The sequence below is a fragment of the Neodiprion lecontei genome, chromosome 3, assembly GCF_021901455.1.
Source record: "Neodiprion lecontei isolate iyNeoLeco1 chromosome 3, iyNeoLeco1.1, whole genome shotgun sequence".
In the NCBI taxonomy this organism is placed as follows: Eukaryota; Metazoa; Arthropoda; class Insecta; order Hymenoptera; family Diprionidae; genus Neodiprion; species Neodiprion lecontei.
In genome coordinates, this window is record NC_060262.1 from 27,530,623 (window position 1) to 27,543,415 (window position 12,793).

Consider the following 12,793-nt stretch of genomic DNA (forward strand, 5'->3'; position numbering starts at 1 on the left):
GCGGGGTTTATGCATGTGTGTGTGAGTCTCTTTTCCGTTGGGTGGTTTCGTTGGGATACAGGCGAGGGTAGGAAGGTCGCGATGTACCGTGATGTTACTAACTTTTGTAATCCACAGCGTCAAATGATCACAGAAATTTTTTCCCCAAAAGACTACGTATTCGAGTCTCTTGACCATATGTAAACATTTGAATATTAACAAGATTGAATTGCCTATTGTCACTCTGCAACCATTTTTCAATCGTTATTCAATTCAATTATTTAGTCATTACTGATCATTATTCCATCCAATTGATCTCTGTGATCGTCTGAATGGGCAAAACGCATCTCTGGACCATCTATCGCGTTCCGTGGTACGCTAGATGGGGAGAGATGCTGAGCTCGAAGACTTCGCGTCGAAGAGGACCGCCGACCGTCACGCCACACAATAATGCATGCCCTCCAACCTCCCTCCCGATTTCGATTCGATTTGCAATCTGAGAACAACAATCCACATAGCAATGTATCGAATTGAAAAAGATGCAGATGTGGATTGGGTTTCTACAGAATTTTTGGGACCAATCCCAGATAATACAAATTTTTTGACAGTTTAATCTGTCGCGCCTTATTGCGCGTAGATTAATCACGAGAATTGGACGCTGCCTTTTTGCGCGCAGATTAATCACGAGAATTGGACGCTGCCTTTTTGCGCGCAAATTAATTACGAGAATTAGACGCTGCCTTTTGCGCGCAAATTAATAACGGGAACCGGACATAAACAATATATAAAAGACTTGCACACTCTAGATGTGCTGATTTTTCAGCTTTTCGATCAAGTTTTTGACGAATAATAAAGTTGTCGAGTTCCACAGCGCATTTTGCGCGTGGACTTGATATGTTTCAGTTATGAGAGAAAGCGCGGTATTTAAAAACCGGCGCTCAACGCGCAAGAACAAAAATCTTTATGATGTATAGTGATATGGGGAATCTTGGCGTATATATTTATGAAATATATCTGAAATGTACAGAAATACTCGTTTAACTAATCGAATTATTTTTGGTTTCAGGGCAACAAACAATTTTTTAACAAATGCACTGAGAACTATAGAATGTTCAGTCGACAAAGATATTCACTTTAATAACTCAAAGAGCTTTTGGTTTAAAAAATTTAGAATATTTTTTATTCATCAATGTGATTAATAATCGAAGAAACTAATATTAAAGCGAATATCATGTTGGACTCGACCCATTTTTTCTCAGTGTATGAACTTATGTGCTGTGCTAACCATACCTTTGTCTGTTTCAGCCAATCAAACTTTTGCTTGTTTCAGATAATCACTCCTTTGTTCGATTCAGCTGATAGAACCTTTATCCGTTTTAGCTAATTAAACCTTTGTCTGTGTCAGCTAATGAAACCTTTTTCTGTTTCAGATAACCAAACTTCTTTTCTGTTTCAGCTAATCAAACCTTTTGTCTATTCTAGCTGATCAAACTTTCTTTCTCTTTCAGTTAATCAAACCTTTTGCCTGTTTCAGCTAATCAAAACTTTTGTCTGTTTCAGCTAATCAAACCTTTTGTCTGTTTCAGCTAATCAAACCTTTTGTCTGTTTCAGCTAATCAAACCTTTTATCTGTTTCAGCTAATAAAACCTTTTGTCTGTTTCAGCTAATCAAACTTTCTGTCTCTTTCAGCTAATCAAACCTTTTGTCTGTTTCAGCTAATCAAACCTTTTATCTGTTTCAGCTAATAAAACCTTTTGTCTGTTTCAGCTAATAAAACCTTTTGTCTGTTTCAGCTAATCAAACTTTTTGTCTCTTTCAGCTAATCAAACTTTTTTTTTGTTTCAGCGGGTTATTTAATCTGAAAAATTTCGAACAAACTGCGAATATATGCGAGTGAAAATGATTGGGAAAAACAATTTACCATAATTAACATGTGAAAAAAAGTCAATTGCAATTTTTCGAAGAACGTAAGATCGATCTTGCAAGTATTCTCCGTGGAGTAGGCCTACTGGGGATACCACGTGAAAAAAAACGCGCCTGGTGCTCTACCGCATGCGGTGGTGTGGAAACGAGCATAAGTGAACTTACTTTCACTGGTCAAATACTAACATATTGTAGTTTTTGAAGTGACGATTTTATTCTTGCGTAAATATAACTCATTGTTAATAAAACTCATGCTTCGATAATGTCTAACGCATGTGGAATCGCAATAGCTTAGAATTTCTCTAGTTTATCCAGATTGAGTTCCACGTAAATATATTCTTCTTTTTAGTAAATTTCGTTTCGCCATTAAAATCAACATGGTGCACACACCTTTGGGAATTTAGAGTTTGGCAATTCCAACATCTTTCTCCTCCGCTTGACCTTTCGCAGTCGAGACAAGTTATTGTTACAATAAAACACGATATTTGCACACCAAATAAGCAAGTCTCCTGTGAAAAACGATAAAGAACACATAAAAAAACGAAGCTCATTCAAAACTGGCTACTAAAAATGACAAAAAGATCGATGTTCAAAGTTTGTACGTTCGAGATACGGGTGATGCGTCTGAAAGACCCATTGATCAAGATGGAATACAGTAATATATTAACTTCCATCTCAACAAGTTCCTCGTAATTTTAACATATATAACACAACTCTGCATAAAAATTTTTTGTCCCTTTCCTAAAATTTATTTTATGATTTTTTTTTTCATTATGATCCAAAATAAAGGAAAAGCACCCATGTTCCATAGAAAGTTTGCTTTTGTAGTAGTTTCGATAGTAATACATTCTTTTCAGTTTTCGTAGAAATATTAAATAGTTCTGGTACATTTATAAATACCACCAAAAAAAAAGGTTGGAATAGTTTTAAAGCAGTAGTCTCTGGATTTTTAGGGAATAAAAAAGATGAAAATTACCAAGATCTAGTTGAAAATATGTTAAAAAACTTTATAACCATGGGTTGCAGAATATCTCTAAAAGTACATATGATGCATGCTCATTTAGATAAATTTGAAAACATGGAGGCGTGCTCAGAAGAACAAGGAGAACGTTTTCATCAAGATATTATGAACTTCGAACGACGTTATCAGGGCCAATACAGCGAAAATATGATGGGTGAATACATTTGGGGTTTAGTGAAAAAAAGTACTTATGAACATGAAAGAAAAAGTAATAGGGTTCACTTTCAAACTTTTTCCACTATTTTGCAATTTGATATGATAGTAAAAGTTGATAAAAATGACATACAAATATATTTGTTTCGAGTTATCAATAAATAAAAATTTTAACTATGGATTTTCTAAAATAACACTTCAACCGTTTTCCTGGATAGAAAAGCAAACTTTTTCAGGGCTCATACATTTTTTTCATCCAACTATCGATAAATCTATCGAAATTTCATACTCTCTTATCAAAGTCAAAATTCGTGTTGGGCTGTGTAATGTAACTCATTAACGTTCCAACATCTCTTCTTCACTTCGTGAAATTCTTCTTTTACCTAAGTCTGCAAAATTTGTGAATTCTGTTCGCGGAAATCTATAGAAATACTTCGATAGATCAGAATCTAGTTTCACAAAAGACCAATGGATTGTTGGAATGAGAACACTCTTGAAGCTTCCTAAAGGTCTTACAATCTGTATTTTTTTGACAGGGATATCGTAGATGAGAATTTGATTACAAAGAATCCGGATTATTCATCTCTACGTGATATCAATCGTTAGTTTCTGATATGCTATGAATAATATTACTAAACAATTCTCTGGGTAATATTATTATTAGGAGTTACCGGAAAAGTGCTGAAATCCCGGATAAAATAGTATCGACTTGTCCGGAATACATATTCATATTCACAAACTCGAAATTCCTCAATCAACACGGGCACTGCCATAAATGTATAATAAAGTGGATAGATATGAGTAATTATAATCTGGGGCACTTGATAATAAATTTCTGAACAATCTTATGTTTGGGAATCAGCGGACAAGGTCGCGATCCAACAATATAATATGAATAGAAGTTGAAAAAAGGAACCTTCGTCATCTTTAAATTTTTTTAAAATCACTTTTTGATAAGTAATGACTACAGTCATCCGGAACTCGCAACTGTTAATAACGCCACCTATACTTTGGTCCCATTGTTATTTCTACAGTTTTGTCTCCTTCTACTCCGCCTGCCGTTCTTGTGCGTACCCAAGTCATTGACTGAAGATATCCTCAGTCAACGCCCTAGTAAGTTTCCCTTCTCGGTGTATTCGTTCATCATGACTGTTTGTTTGAATTTCAAAACTCAAATGGTGTAACTGCTCGTAAACAAACAGCGTCGATGGGGTCAAATTTTAAACTTCGCTTTAATAATGAGTGAAGATAATACTGTTTCCTTTAGGATTGAAGAGGAAGAGACTCCGTGTCGGCCAAGACCTAATCAACGTCGATCCACATTTTTCCGACGACGTTCATCGCTTCGGGCTCCGGGTAAGTTCAGGAATCATCGGTATTGAGGTTACATTTTGATGGTTAGAAATCGTATTTAGGTCGTATGCAGTAGTTTTTGTCTTGATAATGCAACTAAAACACTGACACTTCATTTTACTCTGCGGAAGAAATGTATTTCTATATTTACCCGGAAGTTGTCCTAGGAATATGGTTATTTCGTTCCGTGCTGTGACAGTGTAAACCAGAGGTGCGTAGGGTGTATACAGTGTGTTTGTTCTTCAGCTTCGCAACAGGCATTCAGTACCCATTTTATTTTGGAGTTAAAATAATTTGACGTACCTTCACATTATAATTGAAATAAAATCTTGCAAATAACTTTCACTTATTACAAATTAGAAATTAGATTATAATTTGTTTTATTGATTTAGTCGAAGTGTTGGTACAATTACGATGAGACCTGTTGTATATTCTCAGGTGAGGATGGATCGACGAATGTGTGTGACAAAGAAAATAAAGGCAGACAAGTGGAAGAAAAAATGGAAAATGTGGTTCTGGACGATTCTGAGAAGAAAAGCGCGGGGACACAGTTTGATATAGAGAAATATATAGTTGATCTTGAAGAAGAAAGAAAAATATGGAAAGAAACTCTGCTGGATCGGAAAAGACAATATAAAAGTATTTCAAAACAAACATCAAATCTGCAGTGCTGCAAACAGGAAGTAGATTTGAATGTGTTATCTGAGTCTGAGAGAACGTTTCTGCTTGTGCGGCCAAACTATGAACATATATGTGAAAAAGCTAAAAAGTTACGTATTATGGCAGATGAAACTAGAATATTTTATAACCAAATGACACATTTGCACAACCAATGCATGTTAAAAGCTCGAAGAAGACTTGATGCACTTACAACAAAAATTATTGATATGGTGGACTAAATATTTTATTTGATATTCAATAATGTATCTACTGTTCTATGTTTTTTTTTTTTATCTCAGTGTAAATGGTCTTTGTGTAATCGAACTTTATATTGAGTATGTGAAAATTATGGCACATAAACCGCATAGAATGATTTCTCAAAAAGCCAGGAAACGAATTTCTCAAATGAAAGATTTTAACTTCTGTTGTTTGTAAATAGTAAACGAATGTATTCTACAAAACTATTAAATTTTCATAGTTGATAATTAAATAATATCGTTGAACATCTTTTTCATTTTTTTTTATAAACAACGTTTTGAATGATTAAAAAAAAATCTAATTGATCGATTGTGTGCAATTGGGGTCGTCAAAGCCTCTGTAATATTGTCATTGCCAAAATAGTAACAATGAAATAAAATACTGCTTTTATTTCGGATCAATCACGACAATCATGAAGTTTGAATAATAATTCATTGAATCAGATGTTCACTTGGTTTTATGCAAGGCAAAGTATTACGTCAAAGGTGCGTGTATAGAACTCAGAAAATACTCTTTATATTCGTCAGGTGCGTTGCAATACTATAGGATGGTCTAGTTTAATAAAAATAAAATGTAATGTAATTTTCCGGTTTGGTAGAGAGGGGGATTCATAGATTTCGTCTTTTAGTAAAATTACCAATTTTGTATAAGATTTTATAATTCCATTGACTTGTTTTTAATATACTTTATGCTTATTATAGCAGTACATTATTTTTCTATGTAATAAATGACATTGAGTCTAGGGTGACCATAGAAAATAAGATTCAAAGATACCTGTTTCAGGTTTTTCCAAATTAGAATTCAACTTTTTAGTCTCGATACTATTTTATAATGAGAATTTTTATCATATATGAATACTGAAGTGTGGATTTAAAAATTGTAGGTGCTTGAATAATATACCAAAAGAATTGAAGATTACTATTCAATTTTTTGCCCAGCTACTAAATTTTGATTACAGACATCAACCTTTGATGACGACTACGTATCTTATGTGACTGACAATGTACCAAATTACAGCACTTTATGTGTCTTCTATATGAGCATAGACATTAATATTTACGTTCATCAGTAAAAGATTGTGACCAGAATTCTGTCACCAATATGATAATTAGTCTATTTAAAATGCTTTTATGGTTTGAACTTAAAAATTCATTCTGTAGACCTTTTGAACAGGTTCCTGCTTTGTATTATCTACATTTCATTTCATATAGAAGTCTAAGTATTAAATAATGGCTTCGAATTCAAATCGGATATTATGGAATGCATCATATATCAATTCAATTTTGCATCTGATTAATTAATTGTTTAATTCCAAGTCAAGTACTGTTCTTTGAAGTTGTGTGAGTGATGAGTGTGATAATAAATATTGGGTAATTTGCAAACACAGGTATAGTGAAACATTTAAAGTGACCAACTGCGCACGTCTAAAATAGTTGGACTGTTATTGGTCTGGCAGATTGTACCATGGTAATATTACCGCCTGTGAGGCAGGGAAGCCAACTTATTCGAAACAGGGTATGAGATGTTAAATTCTCGAGTATTTAACAACAAATGGAAACGGTTTTATGATGGCTCGTTGCGGTCATTAGTCAGTTAAAAATATGTTTGCCAACCCTTCCCAAATCAAGATCTCAACTATTTGTCTTGAGATCTGCTTGGCTCTAAAAATTCGCGTCACCTACGTAACCGTTGTAAATTGCGTTTGACAGCTGAAGTTTGAGGTGGCCAGCCTAGAAAAAAAAAGACTAAACTCGCCCGTGTGTTGTTGGACGCCAATCTGCATATGTTTCACGATCCCTTGGTATGTATGTATTTATGTATGAACAAATTTTGGTCATAAAATGAATAATCTTTTATTTTATGTACAATTTTTTTTGTATAAAAATTGCTCTGTCTTACCAAAGGTAATCAGCATATTCGGTACAACTTTCATTATTTCAAGTAATAATTCGTGGAATCTGAAATGATGAATTAATTTCTAGTCGTAATATATCACAGGTGTTACAATAAAATGCAAAGTACATACATTAAAAATTGTGTTCCATATTTACAGCTATCTCAGATTATATCTGATATATTGATACTTTTATAGTATGGATTACTTCGCAAATCAACTTTACAATAATGCTTTTACATAGTACTAATAACTTATCGGGTATATTGCATTATACACATAGAATTCATTCACAACCTCTACCAAATGGTAATTCAGAGTCGTACATGGATTGTATTAGCAAGAGAGTTTTTCTGCCAATATTCAGAAATATCTTGTATTGAAGTGGCATTTCATGCACTATTTATTAATGACGTGCACTATTCTCATTTCTATCATGGCAACGTTGCACCCTATGCGAGTCAATTTTTTAGGTATTCAAAAATAAACCACAATAATTGACAGAGTTGTCATCTGTGCAAGTGGAAATTTTTTCGCCGGGTAGCTTTCCTTTCTCGTTGGGCCAGGTATTCTTTTCTCGATGTACCGCTCCGTATTTCCAGGATGTGATTAATTTTACGGACTATTTCCTCTGCTGTAGCTGAGTCTGCTTCAAAATCATGATTTTTAAATGACGTTGATTGCTGCAGAGAAGGGGTTTGCCCGGATGACCCTGTTTCATGAAAATTGGTGACCATTAAAATCAAATAGTTCTGGGAATGGTTAAATTGTTTTATAAATACAAATAAAACATGCATTCAATGAGTTGATCAAAAAAATTCACTCAATTAACAAATACACGTATTATTTTGTTAGAAATCTGATATTTACAAACCCGTATGGAATTCCAAATGATTCGCATGTGATGTGTAAACAAGCGTGAATGTCGTTTTTGGCCCTTTATGTTCGACTAATTCGCACCACGCGATGTTGTCTATGTGGTAACTTACGGCACGTTGCCGGTTCCAAAAGCGTGCAGCTCCCTTGCCAGTTATTACTGGGTCAATTTCAATTTTCTCTCCAGATATTCCTAAATGAATTTCAGCCTTTGCTCTCACCTTATTTATTATATGCACCCTGTTCAGATCCAACATATTATTATATTTCCATGTGTTTTCAAATTAATACAACTCGTGATTCGACAGTACTCGACAACGTTTACGCAGAAACCCGTACCTGTATAGCTGATACAAAGGAGCTTCCATAGCAGTTGTATGATCGTCCATCATTGCCATATCTTCAGCAACAGATTTCTGTTCTATATCTTTTCCCTTCGGATTTTCTTCATACCTCACAGTCTTGGGAACAACTGTATTATGACGTGCTCTGTCATTGGGTGTCATTTCTTTCAGCCCTAGGCACGTGAATCCAAATTTGGCAATTGTTTCTCTTGGATCTAAACAAGGTAAATCCCAATCTACTTCCCCATCATCTTCCGTGATGTACAGCCCATATTTAGTAATATCTGCCCTACACAAGATATTTCATGTTTTAGTTCCAAATAGCACTTGAACAACCTATATAATTATTGTTTGACTTATATAGGGTAATACCTGTGTTGCACCTGACACGAATAATTTAAAAAAAAAAAATAATAGTAATGGTATTAAATATTCTCTTACGAACTTGAGAGGATTATCAGGATGCTCAGCAGCATATTTGTAACATATTAATCCAATAAACTCCTGTACTTTGGCTGTAGCAACGACCACAATTTGCATGGGATACATACGCTGTTCTTCGGGCAACATAGACATAAATATTCTGTACTTCTTAGCTGGTGTACCAATATGTTCCTGAGATAATAATATATTCGTCAATGTTTTTGCATTACTTGAATGTGTGATACGGGTTTTACTTGGGAACTTGTATCATATACTTCAAATTCGGATTTTGATGGCTTTCGCAACCGAGAGATTTCTTTTCAATTATTTGTTCACCTATAGTCTCGAATAGACCACTGTGAACAGCATTCAGGATACTATGGGGAAATATATTTTTTGAATAAAAATGTCCATTATAGTTATGTTTGGTTATAAACTGTTTGACCAACTTTCTTGAATAATTTTACAAAACATATCTGTTTTATATGAGTGGTTCTTGAACAAATTAAAACAAAGCAGCTTTTCTGTAATGTCTGAGGCAGTGATTATTGAATTATTTTCTAGAATTTTGTATACTGTTAGATAATAACAGTGAAAGCTTATCAAAAGTATACCTTAAAACTGTGATAACTCTAAAATTATTAGATTCACAATCCGTTTCATCAGTGGTGTAGGCAATCCGAGTTCCAAGTATAAGTAGTCTTGGAGAATTATGAATAAAAATAGAAATTTGTATGATAATTTGAGTAGTTGAGAGACGTACACTGCCATCAAATTTAGCGTAGTCAGTGAAAGGATTTTGTGGAAGATTTGGGCATTTTTCCAATTGTTCCGCTAATAGCGAGTGGCGTTTATCAGCCTTGGTTTCTTTCTTTTTTCGAAAATCTTTTCTCTGGAATAATTCGGATTGGATTTCAACTGACATAGTACTCGGTTTATTTTCCCACTTTACATGCTTTATTTCTGCAGCTTGTTTTCGTTCAAGATCCATTTTCTCTAAACGCTGTGCTGTGTTTGAGCGTTGTCTGTGCCCAAATTCCATATCTAAAAATTACATCATTTTCATGTCAACTATCAAAATCACCCAGCAAGCTATGAAGTTTTGTTTGGTTGATTACGATCTTATCAGTGTGCTAAAAAATTTGGATTCCGTAACTTTACCAAGATACATTTCTCAAATGATCTCTTCTGGTAGACGAAAGAACTATTTTATAATTTGATATATTTGAATTAAAATCATACGCTTCGAATTGCATATTTTTGGGTATTGACAAGTTCATAATTTTATTTTGTCAATGTTTATTGATTTTAAAGTAATCATTGATTTTCCTGGGTAATTTGATAACTTGAATATAAACTCATCAGGTGACAATGACAATCCATACATTTAATCGAGTTTGATAATCCAGAAATTATATCAGCAGAAGAAAAGGGAGTATTTGAAATATGAAAAGACAACCAATTGATTCATTTGATCAGTGAACACCAAGTTAAAGAAGTACAGATATTAATATGTCACACGCTCTTTAAAAACTTGATTTTCGAATTGAGTCAACGTCTTAAACTTATTTTACCCATTTGTATATCGTAAGATTCAGCCATCGCATAGATATCTTCGTCGTCACTATCTTCCATTCCTGGATAGCAGTCAAGGACCCCGTTGGCTTTAAGTTGTTTTGGTAAATCTTCTCCAAGCATTACCATTTCACAGGCACCTTTGCAGCAGGAAAAACAGAGGATTGATTGCAGTAGTCGAAATATTCAATCAAATTTGGTTAATTGCGATTGTGAATATGACGCGATTGGTTGATTGCAATTTATGCGGTCACTGACAGCGATGATATGTTTACTTTGCCGTTAGACTGATTGCAATGCGAGTTGAAGACAACGTGTTATTTGGCTTCAATTCATAACCTAACCAATCGGTCCTTCCATTTTTCTTAAATATGTATCGAACCTACTCGTGTCATCCGTGAATATAAAGCTGTCTCGTATGTGCGATAAAAGCCAATGCTGGTTGTCGTATAATGCCATTTTTACGTCGTTATAAAACCAGCCTCGAGTCACTTCAATTATTTATAATAAATACAAAAGTTTACTCAAAGTTTTGGAGTCCCGTTGCTACTTCCTCTGTGTATTGATCATAAACTAACAACTTTTCTAGTACGCTGGCCGGGCGGGCCGTGACAGAGATGGCGCTTGCAGCCCTCGGGAAAAGAATGAATACATTTTCAAATTATCGAGCGATACGTAACAATGCCCATATTCCGAGGGTTCAAGTAAATCATCGTAAAAAAAGATATTTGTCGCGAGGATTTCTGTGCATCAACGTTCCAATTTAACTCATTTATGGATCATTTTCTTCAGAAAAACAATTCTGTCAAAGTCATTTGCGAATGAAAGATTTTTGTTTGTCGAGGAAAATTGTTCGTAGCTATATTTGATTTTCCGTTTCCAAATTGTCATATTTGAGAAATGAGAAATAGTTCACCGAAATATATAAGACGGCGAAAGGATAAATCAGATTATGGCAGGACCGACTTTATCGAAAAATGACGAAAGACTAAAATTTTTGTCTACAAATTTTTTCGATGTGATATCGAAGCTTAGTCAAGAAATAAGTCAATCTTGGATTATGTTGATTTATTTAAATTCGCTATCTTTGTCTCCGTGAAACCTTGACTTGTCTTCTTGACTGGTAATTACACGCAGGAAATGACGGTCATTTTTATTATTATTATTATTAATTTCCTGCTTATCTTATCTTGTTCAATTAATTTTGATTTTGGCAGAACCTATTTACTTGACAGATTAATTTATATTTATAGGGCTGTAACACATTACCGTGTTCTATCGGCATTGTATAAACGTCGCCTTTTATAATAACCGTTAGCTAGAAATGATTAATATTTCGTGACGCTATTATCAGTAATATAAATCGACCGCTCAGTGGAAAAGGGGCCATTTCAAAAATGATTAGAAATACGATCTATTTCGCGAGATGATTGAAACATGAGCTATTTCGCCTATATTGCTTACGGTATAGTGACACGGTAACTGAACTAACCAGAAGCGTAGTACACAATTTTTTCCATTCTCCGAGGTAACCCAATTCTTCCACCCAGGGGTCACTATAATGTGGAATGAAACGAAAAGAGAAAACAAAATCAAAAAATATCTGGGGATACGCCAATGCATTTTATTTCATTCGTGGCTATAGAAATTTTGTATTCTGTTTAGAAACGTGGGAGCAGCATTGAATTGTTTATTTATTTATTTATTTAATTTATTTATTATTGATCATGGAGATAATTCCCCTTTTGATCACAAATCCCATTTTATTACAAAAGTTGTTATATTTATAACATAATATAGGTAATAGTAATAATAAAAATTATAATAACCATAAACATAATGCTAATTAAAATATAATAGCTATAACTATGACTATAACTATAATCTCAAACATTAAGCAATCTCAGACGTTTTTTTCTCGCAATCAATATCTTATCATAATCAAACACTTAAATCGTACTGACTTTTTCTATTTCTAATAAATGCAAATGACATTTACAACGAAAGTTATCTAAAGTCTCAGCTGACGTAATAGCGACTGGCAGGCCATTCCAAAAATTACAACCCGTAACAATGAATGATTTATAATAACCAGCTGTACGTGCAAAAGGCACTTGTAACGAATTTGTTTTACTTAAATCACGACGTTCTGCAGCATTTGCTTTAAACAATAACTGATGACTAAAAAGACTTGGGCACATTAGACAAAGCGCCTTATAAAACTCACTAGCTATTAATTGCAATCTACGATTCTGCGGCTTAAGCCATCCAAGCGCCTGCTGATGCTCCGATATATGCTCCGCTCGTCGAATTCGCAAAACAAAACGCACACA

General features: G+C 34.1%; 2 protein-coding genes across 4 annotated transcripts; one reads left to right on the forward strand and one right to left on the reverse strand.

Moving 5' to 3' along the window:
* Positions 1-4,211: 4,211 nt before the first annotated feature.
* On the forward strand, positions 4,212-7,151 carry LOC107219880. Its single transcript, XM_015658227.2, has 2 exons — positions 4,212-4,433; positions 4,869-7,151. Exons 1-2 carry the CDS (start codon positions 4,316-4,318, stop codon positions 5,327-5,329), a joined length of 579 nt encoding a protein of 192 aa, XP_015513713.1. The 5' UTR covers positions 4,212-4,315; the 3' UTR covers positions 5,330-7,151.
* Positions 7,152-7,242: 91 nt separating this feature from the next.
* LOC107219871 (target of rapamycin complex 2 subunit MAPKAP1) lies at positions 7,243-11,028 on the reverse strand. 3 transcript variants are annotated; one of them, XM_046734367.1, is made up of 7 exons: positions 10,843-10,986; positions 10,460-10,600; positions 9,649-9,929; positions 8,908-9,077; positions 8,458-8,751; positions 8,117-8,358; positions 7,243-7,954 (listed from the first exon to the last, which is right to left on the reverse strand). In XM_046734367.1, exons 1-7 carry the CDS (start codon positions 10,853-10,855, stop codon positions 7,752-7,754), a joined length of 1,344 nt encoding a protein of 447 aa, XP_046590323.1. In that variant the 5' UTR covers positions 10,856-10,986; the 3' UTR covers positions 7,243-7,751. The 3 variants fall into 3 exon arrangements, with proteins under 3 accessions (XP_046590323.1, XP_015513701.2, XP_046590324.1); XM_015658215.2 differs by having other exon boundaries at positions 7,244-7,954; positions 10,847-11,028; XM_046734368.1 differs by having other exon boundaries at positions 7,765-7,954; positions 8,113-8,358; positions 10,847-11,028.
* Positions 11,029-12,793: the final 1,765 nt, after the last annotated feature.